Source organism: Bacillus rossius, chromosome 1 (genome assembly GCF_032445375.1).
Source record: "Bacillus rossius redtenbacheri isolate Brsri chromosome 1, Brsri_v3, whole genome shotgun sequence".
NCBI lineage: Eukaryota > Metazoa > Arthropoda > Insecta > Phasmatodea > Bacillidae > Bacillus > Bacillus rossius.
The window spans coordinates 121,141,588-121,157,090 of NC_086330.1; the positions used below are offsets into that span (position 1 = coordinate 121,141,588).

General features: G+C 33.9%; 1 protein-coding gene across 6 annotated transcripts in view; it reads right to left on the bottom strand.

Annotated features, from left to right (window-relative positions):
• LOC134543716 (band 3 anion transport protein) overlaps nt 1-15,503 on the bottom strand; it is a 337,233-nt gene that overhangs the window by 72,391 nt on the left and 249,339 nt on the right. For all 6 annotated transcript variants that reach the window (XM_063388400.1, XM_063388397.1, XM_063388398.1 and 3 more), the window contains one exon: nt 6,431-6,578. In XM_063388400.1, the coding sequence (XP_063244470.1) occupies nt 6,431-6,578 (148 nt within the window). The remainder of the gene's footprint in view (nt 1-6,430; nt 6,579-15,503) is intronic.

The window sequence follows — 15,503 nt, forward strand, 5'->3', positions numbered from 1 at the left end:
TGCGTGAATGGATTTTTCAGTTCTGTAAATTCTCAAAAGGAAAATAAGTTTCCCCTTGAAAATTGGGACAGGATCATGAAAAAAAATTTAGAGAACTAACCAGTGTTAATTAATTCTACAGAATCAAAGGATTTCCTGAAATGTTCTTTGTAACATTAAACACATACTTCTTGGGTTTTTAGGTTCTTAGGAGGTGTACTAAGTTCAAAAGTGGGGATAAAAATCTAATTAAAAAAAAAGTTAAGTATTAATTTAAATGTGAAAATTTAACGCATAGTTTGTACGTAAAACTTAAGACATAGATACAGGTATGGAAAACAACTAACAGCTGTAGAAATAAGCTGTAGACCATGATTCACTTCCATCTGTTCCTTAAAACTGGTAAAACTTCTGGAGGGTGGTTTTAAATACTATGTACATTGAGAGTTAAATACTATGTACACTGAGAGCTTTTAAAATACTGCAATTGAAAATTATTAAAACTACGTATATCATTTAGTAATTAGTTCTTTCTTACTGTGAAAATAAATTCCTTTCAATTTATTAAATTATTATTTTTTTATATTTAAGTGTATGAAAACAGGAAATCTCTTTATCTGTCATATGTACACATGCTTGGATAAAAGAGATGATGTTTTCTTGCAATTGCCCTACGAGAACTTTTTTTTGTCAAGCATCATCTGGCCGCAGTTACTTAATTTGGGGTTGGGGTTTTTTTGGCATACAAGGCCTCAGTCGCTGTGTATCATCTAACCAAAAAACATGTCTTAGCATTCAGGATAACAAGAGTCCTTATTCCTTACGCCACAACTCAAAACAGTCAAAGGCACACTATATAAAAAAAAAAGGTCATACTCAAAGAAGGGTTTAATGCAAATCAGAGTAGAAAAGGGACATTGCCAAGAAAATGTTGAATTCTTATTATCAAACTTATTATCAACTCTAAAGAAAGACAAGTTGAATTACGAAAACTTACTCTACCTTGTCATAATTGATTAAAATGTTCAGACAAAATCAGCGAAGATAAGCTACTACATTAAAGAATGCTTTCTGGGGCATAGGAAACAAATCAGCAAAGAGAGAGTACATCGAGACATACAAAAAAGATTGAGCCAAAGAAAGTATCATTATGTCCGTACTGGAAGCACACAATCAAAAAATTTCAATTTTTTCTTGAACTAAATAATGAACATATACATAAAAGATGATGTTTTAAAGTAACTTTTGAGTGCTAGCACACAAACACAAGAAAATGATTCAAGAGTACTGAAAGTTGACACAAAGGTACACATGTCTTTTCACAAAATTGAATCCCATTACTGTAATTCAAGAACCAAAGAGAGTAACTAGATGGTAGTTCAAACATGTCTGTTATGTATAGGTTATCTAAACTGAATTGTTTAGAAAAAGGGAAGCAATTTTCAAAAAAGCACTATTCTTCTATTTTTAATACACTGAAAACATCCTTTTATCAGCCCAAAAAAGATCAATGCATTTTATGTACAAATTACGGACAGAAGTGATGCAGAAAGAGAAGCATCACACCTAGATTACGATAACAATATCAAAGCAAAAGAGAACTGTTGTAAAGACAAAAAAAGTGACGCTGCAAAGAGCGAAATGGATGAAACATCATCAGTTTGCTGTTTCGACTAACAAGCAGTACTCCCATTTCCTTGTGGAGAATGTTCTTTCTTGTTTTATAAGAGTAAACTATCGTTCTACAATATATCACTTGCGGACAATGTGGGAAGAAACTACATCATGAATTAAGATGGTAACAAAAGTCATGTGGGCAGATATAAAAGTGTTGCATATTGTAAAATGTGAACCTTTAAGGTTCTTTTACAAAACAAGCTTTGCCGAAAAATAATACTGGTGCATGATTCTCCTCCTAAAGTGGATTCTAATAAGAGAAATAATCTTCTTTCATTCTGCAGTGATTATGTTATTCCGAGTGTTAACTGGGACTTTTACAGAAATTTAAACCCTGAAGATCAACCACAAAATGTGAAACAAGTGTTTTGAAACAGTTTACAGTAAAACGGTTGAGAAATTATGTTGCATGCTAATGGTTTACACAATTTTTAGATTGATTTCTGTTTTTGATACTGAGTTTTCCTACAATACAACTAATATTAAACTGCAAAAATTATTTTCTTATGAAAATTGTTGGGATCTAGTAATGTCACTGTTTTACACAATGAAGATTAAATTCAAACCCTATTTATATTCTGGTTTTCTTATGTAAGTATGGTGTTAATGTGTGAGTATTTAAGCCACAGTCATGCAAGACTGCCACATTCCAAAATTTAGCAGCATAACTAATCACAATAAGGGTACTTGTTTGTGCTAAACTGTTAGACCTCAAAAAAAAAATTTCCATTAATTGTAACATTATTAAAATACTAAATACCTAACTTTTCTGACAGTTTAAATAATATCGTAACTCTGAACATAACAGTATCAAGAATCAAGGAGTGTACTGGAAATTCTCCTATTTTGAGTTTTAACACTATTGTACTGAGGTATTGAATTTATAGTAATGACAAAAAAATTAAAAAACTCTACCATGTTTATGTTACACTTATGACATTACTTTGGTTTAGGATCTATTCCTGTATATTTACATACTACTTCAGCCCTTTAGCATTTATTGTTTGGTTGCAAATTTTGTCACAAGATATTTACTAAATGTTATTTGCAAATTGTCAAATTCGAAACAAGTGATCATAATACATTGCGAACACTGCTAGACATTTTAATGCTATAATAAAAAAATAAAAAAATAAACAATAAGATAACACTTAGAAAATATCTGGTAACAAAATCTGTGCCAAACAAAGTGCAAGAAAGCTATGATGATAGATTTATATGAACTAGCCCTTAAATAACAGTAATGATACAATTATAAGATAACCAACATGGCACGTGAGACAGCTTTAAAATATTCAACTTCTTGTCCTAAAATGCCGTCTGTTGGAACAGGTGTGGACAGGCTATGTTTAAGCTGATTTTCGCGCAGTTAATGACAAGAGTAACTGTCAGAAATCAGTTTGAAAATATTCAGAATAGCACTAGAATGCATTGTAGGAGCATACTGACAACAAAAAACTGCAATCACCTCGGTCTTGCTCTGCTATCAGAGAAATGAATATACAAGCTTGCGAAAGAAAGTTATTTGACTAAGCACCAACAGAATACATTGAAAGTATGCCATATTAAACTCAAACTAATGCCAGTGAAACTTAAGAAAGGGTCACCTTTATAAGGGAATAGGTGGTGAGATGAAAAGGAACACGGTGGTGGTGGTGGTGGTGGTGGTGGTTGTTGTGGTGGTGGTGGTGATTATGGTGGGGTGGAATGGGAAGGGGGGAAGGGGGGGGGGGGTGATGTGTTGTGAGAGCCCTGGGCTACATAATGCAAAGATGCTAATTTTCCTAGAAAATGATTTAAAATTAAATTATCATGAATTTAATTTTCTAAATGTTACATAAAATGTTTGAGTATTCTTTCACATAACAAATAAATACCAGCAATAAGTCTTCGCTCTGCAAGAGTATTCCAGATTTTTTGACATCATGCATAACAATCAGTATTAATCACTCTGGCACTTGTGTAAAAGAATGGTATGTAAATTGAGCAACATGTAATGGCAGCAATTTGTATTATCCAGCAAATTGTTTGTTGTTGCCATAAGTACATAAATCTGCATTATAATGATGCTAAACTAAAATCCTTACTAATATTATACATGCGAAAGTATGTTTGTTGGTTTGTTGGTTTATCCTTTTACACAGCAATGGAGCAATACATAAACATGATTTTTGGCATAGAAAGAGTTTATGGGCCGGAGAGTGATGTAGGCTACTTTTCATCTCAAAAAAATGCAAGGCTCCTGTGGGATAGATCTGGAGCATAATTTCTGTAACAATAGATAAAATCTCGGGCATGAGTTAGTGTGCCTGCAAATAAGAGAATTCAGGGACCTTACAAAGTAATCTGGTAATGTAGATAGCTGATGCCTAGCTCTGTCAGGTCTAAAAAGAGGTGGGTCCCTTTCTACTTTTAATAAAAATTAAGAAAAAACACACACACACCCATCCCCTTTCTTCACCCTAAATCTAGCACACTTTGTGTTCAAATTAAGGAGATAATAATTATCTTCAATTAATTTAGAAAAAAGGGGTATGTCAAAGAAACCACCTCCATTCCCCTTTCCACCACTTAGGGGAAATTTTGTTCTTGACGAAAATAATCACACTGAAGCAGTTGCTCCGTTTTTCGGCACTGTACAGCATTCCTTCCCCTCCTTTCCCCTCCCCACTCCTCCTTTCCCCTCCATCTCCAGCCTCCCCTTCCTACCCCCCCTCTTCCACTCTTCCACACTGCCTCACCAGCGCTTTCTGTCGAGTGGTTTCCCGGCCCCTAGCATATTCCTCGCAATTGTTCGGTCTCTGGACTCGAAGGCTGTTACTGCAGCGGTGGCTCTGTGTTCCGGTATGTACTCGGCTGTGAAACTTAACGTCTGTATTTAAGTATTTAAGTATTATTCTTGCTTGCGCGTTGTGGCCGCACCTTCATTTTTTATTGCTGCCATGTAATGTAATGTAATCTAATGTAATTGCCACCAAGTTTGGACCCTTCAGGTCATTTGTTTTGGGTTTACCTTGCTCACGCCGAGTACTGCCCATAGCATTTTGTAACATTTCAGCGGCTGTATATGGGCATGCCACGATGGCATTGGACACTTCTTGTCAAGCCGCATTATAAGTTCTTTCTTGATTCTGTCTTCAGTTTTTTCGCCTAGCAGACCATATTACTTGTTCTGCTACTTACAGCGCTTCGCCACCGTGTCCGCTTTACTATTGCTTACTTTGTTTTAATTGTGTGAATGATTGTATTTATTTCGCGTCCCGCGGGAGCGCTTTAGGATTTGCTCCAATGATAATTATAAACTGCTATAAACTGTAATTATTTATGTCATGTTCCATTTTTGCTCTAGAGGCATTATATTATGAATAAAATTGTAATTTTCTAAAGCTTTATATTTTTTTGCTAAAGCACCAGCTTCCCACTGTCGTTGGGTTTTAATGTAAAAACCCCCTCCCTGCTTTTGTCTTTGTCAGTTGTAGTCAAGTCGGCTTCAACACATGCATTCAAAATTAGACCAAAATTACTGTTCAACTTAATTTAGTAAAGTGTGTAAAGTCACTGCCAACATGAGAGTATGGAAAACCACCCCATCCCCTTTTTTCATCCCTTAAACCATAATGTTGGTACTATAAATAAAATATTAAAAACAAGAGGAAAAATACTACTTTATCTAATTTGAAAATAGCCACATGAGGTTTCAGAAACCATTCTGTTCTCCTTTCCCATCCCTTAAAACAGGATATTGGTACTTCTCTATGAAGTTTTACACACTTGGCATAAAAATTTATTGTTTAAATCCAATTTTAAAAAAATTATCCCATCCCCCTGTCCTAAAGAGATTTTGAAAAACCACCCCTAATTCCCCATACTACAGTATTATGGTATTCTTGATGAAATTTTGCACACATGACATTCAAGGTAAAGAAAAATTAACTGTCTGCATAAAATTAAAATTTATCCCTATAACATTATCTATATGACATTATAAAGTACTGATACAACTTGATAACATCATGCATACTTGATGTTTAAAAGAGAAGGAATTTACTGTTTACATCTAAAATTCATCAAAAAAGAAGTTTATTGAATACATTAGGGGCCTATAGCTCTAAAAATCTATCACATCCCCCCTTCCTACCCATCTAAGGAGAATTTGTCACACATTGATGAAATTTTTCATACTTGATGTAAAAAATATATATATATAAAAAAATACTATGAAACCTACCCTTCTTTCTGACTACATGAAGTTTAGAAATAACTATTCCCATTTCACTTTACTACCCCTTAAAGCAAATTTTTGGCTCTCTTAGGTGAAATTTTGAACAATTCATGTACAAAGGGTGTTTTATTGTCAACATCACATTTAAGAAAAATAAGTTCACTAAAAATGAGATATTACAATACACAACCCCCATTTCCCTTTCTTACACCTTAAAGCAGTATTTTAGCCCTCCAAGATGAAATTTTGCACACTTGAGTTAAAAATGAGAAGAACACTACTGTCTACATCTTATTTTAACAAGTGAAAGGGCCTCAGAAATTTTATTTATCTTTGCACTGGGCCTCTCTACAATAACTTTTACTTAAAAGATGTTACAAATTTGAAAAATACAGCACTTTAAAGTTTCTTCTCAATGAGATGCTAAATCACTATGCATAAAAAATTACAATGAGACAATATTAATTTTTTTTTTTATTTATTTTTTTTTTAGTTCTCTCATTTATGGATTAACTGCTAATGCTCATCACTCAAGTCAACACAAACACTCACGGATGAAATCCTTCTCTCCAAAACTGCGCCCACTGCTGGAGTCGGGAGATGCCCCGAACTTGGCCACATCGAACTTGTCTCCGCCCATCGTGAACACCTTCTCCATCTCTTCATCGAGGTCAGCACCCGGCTCTGTGTGTCCATCTTGCTGGAACATCACATCCACGCTTGGGGTCAATCTACCTATTATGTAAATGTCAGTTTGCAAAGCAGTGTTCATACTGCATGTCATTATCCTTGTGGCTACTACAAAGGCAAATGAGCACCATCGAAAATGAAATTTAGAAATGACGTTACTTATGTTAGTAGAATATATTGTGAATAATGGATTTGAATGAATGAAATTATGGCTAAACATCTTGTTGATATAGAGGTTGTACTATGAGGAGTGGCAAGATGGAAATGGAGCAGTGATGTACTAAATCATTAGTGGAGAAAACAGGAGTCCCAGAGAAAACTCAATAGACTGCCATACACATCACATTTTCCACTTGCAAAAAATTCAGGTTTCACACCACCGGAAATTGAGATGCATCCAGCTAAATTAGCAGTAGAATTGGAAAAAGGTAAAAAAAGAAGAAAAAAATAGTTTTCACCAACATTACATATTTACAGAAGGAAAAGTAACATAATTATGATCATAGAGTAAATTAAGTTAATGCTATATTTTTTTTAGCTAGCAATCCCCCACTTAAAATGTATTTATATGCCAGTTCATAAATCACTTTCTGTTTGCTGAATGAGATGTTGAAAACAAGCAATAAATCACAAAGTAGTTTTATTGCGGCTGACAGCTGTGATTTAGTGGCAGCCTCCCCTCGGTGGATGGCCGTGGCTATCGAAGTGTCACTCCTGTGGCGAGAGAGATCACGTCATGGCAGAAGGTTCTACAGAGGCATCCGGCACGGCATCAGGCACGGCTGACAATAGTCCAGGAATCGAAGACTTAAGGCACAAACCTCGAAACAATTTGTCCAAAGCTGAATTTTTGCACATTGGTAGAGTACACTATGCTTAATAACATACTGAAAGTTTACCGCTGTAGACCTTATGCGTATCACCGAAAACGTGCAGTTAAGTACTAGATGATAACGACATTCAGCAGTCCATTAAAATGCTTCCCATTTACGCGGTTAATAACGTAGACTCTCCATAAACTTACCAAAATAATCTAGAAACGATATTACACACGTTCATATTGAACGGTGGTATATAAATCGATTAGGTAATGAAATAAGTTTCTTTTAATCTTATTCAAGGACATTAAAACCAGATTCTAATCAAAATAAAGGGTCCGATGTAATAAACACCTTAACAAAAGTTGTTGCATATTTCTTAAGCTCTAAAGTGACATATTTTTCAAGAGGCTAGCGTAATTTAGCGTTTCAAGCGTAGCAGTGTTTCTCTCCCACGAAATAGACGTATTTTAGTCTCTGGAAAGCTCGATCCAGACGAAAATTTATTAGTGAAAATTTCAACGTTTTCCAGTAACATTAAAATGTTTACCTTGTGCTTCTTGAACACTTTACAATATTGCTTTACGTAAACGTTATTATTATAGTAGATATTCAGTAAACAAACCATAAATAACTACAAACATTTTTCTACGTGATAAAATTATAAAAAATTCAATGTGTTTTACTAGATATGCCACATATCAAATTTATGAAGATTGAAATTATATATTACATAAATGTGAAGAGCCCGACGTGAAAATCGCACGGCCGCAGTGCAGTACACACTAACGCCATCGGAACGTTTCAGCGGTCAGATCAATTGTACGAGACTCTCCACAAATATACCAATTTAAAGCTTAAGGAATTTGCAACAACGTTTATTAAACCGATTTTCACGTCGGGTCCTTCATACTTACGTAATTTGTATTTATATTTCCATAAAATTGAGTAACATTTGTTTTAACTTAAACGATTTTAATTGTCTAATAATGATAAGATGTTAAAACAATGTAACTTTTATCACTGTTACCATGTAAGGCAACGTTTGTAGATTATTTGGTGTCCATACTGAGAGTCTCCTATCGTTGCAAAAAAAATTATAATTTTGGATATAACTGCGCGTTTTTGGTGAGACGCATATTATTTGCGATTGTAAACTTTTAATATGTTACCACGAAACGTTTATACTGCCACTGTACAAAAGTTCAGCCTTTGGATAATTCTTTTTTAGAAATTAAAATATTTGTTTCCTAACAGTGAAAATCGTGCCAGCCGAGAGAATTTAGCATTGCCACAGTACGGTACGGTACAGTACGGCACATACTACCACGCTCAGAACACTTCAGCGGTCATATCAAAAGTAACACTATCTTAACAAATATACCAATTGAAGGCTTAAGAAATATGCAACAACATTTAATTCAGCGATTATTACGTCAGGCGTTTCATATTTATGCATATATAATTTCATTATTCATAAATTAGAATAATATAATTTTTCCTGATATTATTGAATACATCGCTTATTTATTAAAAAAAATACTGAAAAGTTTTTCAAATTTATCACGTAGAAAAATTTTCTATTTAATTATGGTTTGGTTTACTGAAGGTATAATAAAATTATATAGTTTACGGAGTGCAATATCGTGGAGTGATAAAGAAGCTATTATTCAGGACTTGACTGCACAATTTCGATATGACGCACAAGGTTTCCGCAGCTACATTTTCCACGTATTACTAGAAAACGTTGATATTACCACTTTATTTTCCAGAGACTTGAAAACCTCGATTTCGTGGGAGTGAAAGGCACCCCACCCCAACCCTTACGGCTGTGGCACCGCACACACACTACACTGCTTCACTCGGAACGCTCTAGCGATGCAATCAGTTACGCTAGTCTCTTGAAAAATGTCACTTTTAAGCTTAAAAAATATGCAACCATTTTTGTGAAAGTGAATATGATGTTGGACCCTTTATTTATATTTTAATCAGTTTTTCTTATGTCCTTATCTGAGATTTAAAAAAACTCATTTCATTACTTAATTTATATCCCACGTTTAATATTAACATTCGGATCTTTTTTTTCTCAACATTCAAGTGTGTAATAGCTTTGCTAGATTATTTTGGTAAGTTTATGGAGAGTCTAAGTTAAAAATTGAAAAAATGGGAATGGACTGCTGTAAGTCGCATTCATCTAGGACTTAATTGCACGTCTTCGGCGCTAAGCACATGGTCTACAGCGGTGGACGTTTGTTATGTTATTAAGCATAGTAGATTATACCACTGTGCAAAAATGCAGCTTTAGACAAATTCTTTTCGAGATCGAAACCTTTGTTTTTTGGGCTACAAATTGGGGAGGGGGGGAGGGGGGAGATTTAAAACAGTTTAGACCCTTTAAAAATATGTTTTATCGCCGTTACTCTTTTCAGGTATAGCTTGCAAGAACATAAAATATACCATGCGACCCTAATATGCACAACATTTCATTAACAATACCCTATTTTTAATGTATTTAAAAAAAACGCTAAAAAAATTGTTTATAAAAATAATTTGATGCTTTCTCAAGAAATGATGGTTTGTTTGCAGCAAGGCACTAAGTAACAGTCTAATTAAAAGAAAAAATCTCAGTATTGTTTCAATATTAGGTAGGCTTCAAATAAACATACCTAACTTTGGATAGGTAATATTTTATATACACTGTTTACAAAAGTTATGTAACGGGAAGTTTAGATTTTAAATATTTACTTTAACTGGAATTTAAAGCCCATCTTTATCTGCCAAACTCTCACATACACTGTTCAACTAAAAAAAAATAATAGAGATTAAATGATTACAAAAATCTTAATGACTAAATACAATTTTCAATGTTTATTGTAAATTTAGGTAGGCTTCAAATAAACATACCTAACTTTGGATAGGTAATATTTTATATACACTGTTTACAAAAGTTATGTAACGGGAAGTTTAGATTTTAAATATTTACTTTAACTGGAATTTAAAGCCCATCTTTATCTGCCAAACTCTCACATACACTGTTCAACTAAAAAAAAATAATAGAGATTAAATGATTACAAAAATCTTAATGACTAAATACAATTTTCAATGTTTATTGTAAATACCCTTGATTAGGACTTCGAACTAAAACTGTAACATAAACAGGATGAATTCGAGCGACAAACTTGGGGTGCAGGTAAATATCGAGAAACTAAGTTGAAAACATAACTAAATCCGACTTATGGTTAAAGTGCTTCCCAAGGCTGGTATACGTCTTTGAAAATAGAGCTGAGCATCATCTTCATTGCAAATAATAGAGAACATATTTTATTTAGGATTGAACACCAATCATATGGATTATGTTTAATTGAATTACGTTCTATAACCACCACAATTTTGTCGGTCACAAATTTATTTCGTTGAAATAATGGGTAGTAGTAACGCATCACAAAAGTATGTAAAAAATAAAGGCGTTACCCTCAAATAGTTTGTTGGTCGAATTTAGACTCATCCTATGAACACTTTTCACTGCTGCCTTATTAAAGAATATTTAAATCAAAAAGCAATAAATATTTATTATTTAAAAACACATCATATAACACACATACAGAATTTCCCATAACTCAGTGTCAAGCAAAGAACCGTTGATATGCCAATTAATTAACACAGTTAAAAATAAAAAATAAAAACTAAAATTTAAAAAGTGGCGCAGTTTTCAAATAAGAATTTTTGATTTTGATTTTTTAAGAATTAAATTCCTACCGTGCACCAAATTATTAGATACTGTGACTAAAAATGTTTGCTACACAATCATAAATAACCCTAGTATTAACAACAATTCAAAATAAAATCAAACGAACTATACTTTTTTTGGGGAGAGGGGGAGAATTCTTTGCACAACTTATGCGGCAACAAGTTTTAATCAAATAACTTTGACTATTTACACAGTAAAAAAACCAAATAAATTACTAAGTTAGCAAAGTATTTTTTTTCACAGTATCAGTATTAAAATTAAACCAATTATAATTGTTTTGTCGCATTTTATCCAATAAATGTTTTCCCTAAAAGTATAGCATGTTTGATTTTATTTTGAATTGTTTAGGGTTACTAGTTACATTGTTTAGTTAAACATTATCCAAACGCTTGGAGCCGCTCACGGTCAGGCTAATTTACTTTGCCTCAAATCACAACTATACAACCCGGCATTATAATACTCTATCATTTGCAATCACAACTCGGCGACCACCTCACCGCGCTACACTCCTGGACGCTGCAATCTTCCACACCAGTGCGGGTGGTTTACAGCCCAGCCCGGCTCAATCCAACATACTCAATGTCACAGATTGGTCACTTACCAGACAAAAAAAAACAGTTTAGGGTCCAAGGACGAAGTCACGGAGCCATGGTCCCGCTTCTAGAGCCTGACTTAAAAAAAAATAATAATAATGCATCGCATAAACCAGCTTAAAAGGACTAAAGTATTGCTCAAGTTTTCGGCCAATGAATATGTACAATTAGTGAGTAGACTTTTCTTACATGTTATAGGGCATAATAATGAGCGGTGAAGTGTAAGGTCATTTTTATCTAAAGATTTCATGGTTTTAAAAGGCACTCCACGTTATCGCTATGCCAAAAAAAATGCGCTTTAAGAATCATATTTTCAAAAACTTTCTCCGGGCCAACAGCTGCTGGAGGGAAGGCAGAGACAGACTTTCCACGAATCCTAAAGGTTCGAGGTATATATGAAGTCTCCATGGATGCCACGATGCGTTATTACAAACGTCGCACGGACACTGCGAGCGGGACATGTGCTGTCACAACTCGTCACGGAATGTCCGCTCGCACTGCACTTCGCGGCTGTCAGGAGGCTTGCCAACCCGACGCTTCTTCAACTACAGGCAAAAGCAAGCATTCTATCTTTTTTTTTTTAAATAGCAAGGTAAGAGGCTTCAAAACGTTTGAATGCTTTAAAAAGATCCCATTTCAATATTTTTTATCAGTTTTATGTTTAAATGCATAATTTAAAATTTAAGACACGAAAAACACAAACACAAAAATTAAATCCTAAGTAAAATAATGCATATATGGTATATTACTGTAGGAGCATGTATTCGCAATATGATTTCGAGACTAGTTGAATGTTAAAAACGATAGCATTGTCTGTGTTTAGTGATTAGAAGAGTTTCTCTCGTGTACATGTCTGCTGTCAACACCAATCACAGTAATCCAGTGCGCGGAAGCAAACAAGTCTTGAGTGGCTCAGTAAAATAAAGCAATGGCTTTCTTGCAGACGGCAACCAATTTCACGGAAGAAACCGCTGTCGCAGGCATACCATATTGCGGTCTAACAGTCAATAAGATTTTTCCGCGAAAAATTCCTGATCTTTATATATATAATTGTATACAATATATAATATCATATATAGAATATAATATAATATATATAATATTACATGCGACGCAAAGTCATCCCGACAGTAACCTCATCTCCAAGCTTCGGTCCGACAGCTTACGACCACTGTCCAAAAAAATAGTTCCAGTGGCTCGCTGCACAAAACTTTTTATCAGGCGTGAATTCTCAATGGCGTGTTTTCCACTGCAAGCGTTCGTATAGTAACTAAACTTAGTTAAGCAAACCACCGAAATTCATGTTATCGCGGTCTTAGTGCGTGGATGTCGAAGGTCACGATGCAAGTAACCGACACGGAGCGTGCAGGAAATGGAACGTAGCGTGAAACAAGGTTATCGACGGCTTCAAGCCAGCGCGCGCTCACGGAAGGCAAAACGATTACATCGTTCCAAGACGCGAAGAACCGCCCTATAGCGTAGCTCACTGCACGTGCAATTTAGTGGGCTTTTACTCTCTTCTTTCAATCCACGATTTCTGAATTAGCGTTGTCTTTGTGGTGTGGTCTCTAGCCAGATTACGCTATAGAGCACACAAGTTTTCACAACATTTTATTATGTGATGAAAATTATTTAAAATGTACATGAAACATTGTATTTTTTAAAGGAATATTTGGAAAGAGAATTTTGAAAATAGTTTTTTCTTCGTCTGGTAGTTCATCAATCAAGAGCATCATTTGATGATAGTTAATTTTTACTTCCTTGGAGACTTAACTAAAAAGCCGTTTCAACAGCTTTTGTCAACAATTTTTTTACATAATTTACAGTTAAAACCTTTGGCTCTTTTTTGTGTATTGCATATTATTTAATGGAATGTTATTAACAGTGACAGACTGCTGAAAATAGTGTCATAGTAATTGATCTTTAGAATTGAATTTTTTCTTTCATAATGAAAACTGTAATAATAATGACAATAGACTGATCAAAACAACAAATATTAAATTCTATATATATATATATATATATATATATATACATACATATATATATATATATATATAACTTTAACTATGAAAAAAAAATGTTTTTAATGTTAACAAGCCCAGAAGTATCAATCCAGCAAAAAGGGCGCCAGTTACTTTGTACTGCAAACTAAGAGTGGGTAGATTACAAAACTGATCGTATTATCAAACTACAATGTCCACAAAATTACCAGAATTATATACACACACACGGCGTAGAGAATGCAATTATTGCATAACATGAAATGTAAGATGTTCGAAATATTAAAAAAAAAAAAAATCCCTTTCGGCACAGCCTACAGGCGTAGGTAGATTTCCAAGTACATATTTTTTGGAAATATTTTGGAAACTTCTGTAAACTCCTCGATCATTTTAATAACTTAATGTACATAACATCCTATATGTTCGTCAATTTTCAAAATGGACCGATTAAAAATTTTCTCACATTCCCACGCTGAGAAAATATATTTTTTTTTTAACTTAAAGCATCCAGCATTGAATGTCTTAATATTTCATAATATGCCTAGTAAGGTAGTCATGCAATTATTTTTGATCTTCAAACACTATTTTTCATCCCTTGCACTAATATGTGGGCGTATACATTTTTTTGGACAAAGTTTTACGATAATATTAAGATAGTTATTAGTAAATTCAGACGAATTTTATACTAAGAAAGTTAATTTTTTTCAAATTTCAACTCCTGTTTTTAAGGTAATAGTTTGTTTCATCACAAATTGTTACAGCGAAATGTTTTGAATAAAGTTTAGGTGTTTTACAATAAATTATAATGGAAATTAAATTGAATGTCTTTAAAAAAGTTATGACATTTTGTTTTTCTATCCTTGTTATTTCTATCCCTTGCAGTAGGGTACACTGGGTACGGTTGTGACAGGGTACGGTAGTGACAGTCGTTATAACCACGAAACTATACGGAATATGGCGAAAAAGTATAAGGGAAGAGAGGCGTGGCGTGCAAGTCTGAACACGTTCCCTAGGATTGCGTAGGTAAGTCAGCGCGCGACATTAACCTAAGCAGGAGCCTACATTGCTTTTCAACAGTCAAAAGTATGTTTCTTTGTTTGATTTCTTTTAATAATTACTGTTTTTAATATACAGGCAGATTACCTCGTATTTTTTCTTGTTATAAGTTGAACATTAGTAGTTAACTACGAGTGATTACTTTTTATGTAGATTGTTTGGTTGATTCATGGCGATTTTTTTGTTTTAGAAATTGTGCGTTGGGTACGGTTGTGACAAATTTTGTGGGTACGGTTGTGACATATATTTATTCGTTTTTCTTTTCTTTTAGATGCCCAGAACATGAAGAAAAAGAAAAAAAAACGTTTGAAGGCTAAGCAGGTAAAGAAAAATCTAACAACTAAAACGAAATAATAAAGGGAAAGGAAAAGGAAAAAAAAAAACAATTCCAAGAAAAGAAAGACTTCACAATCGTCATCCGATGAAGAATACTATTTATGTCTAGTTTGTGTAGGCACATATTCTGAAAAGTAGGGCTGGCGAAAAATTGATCAAGTGCCAAGGAACATGAGGACTCTGGTCCCACGTAGAGTCCGCAGGTAATAGTCACCATTACATTTGTCGCAACTGTGATGATGAATCTGACTAGATCTCAGTTTAGAAACTTTTATTGTTTTATTTTATTATTATTTTAAACTATTATTATTACTTAAATTATAGTAGAACTTTTTACAGTCACCTACAGTAAATTTAAGTTTAGTTAACGTTCTGACTGAT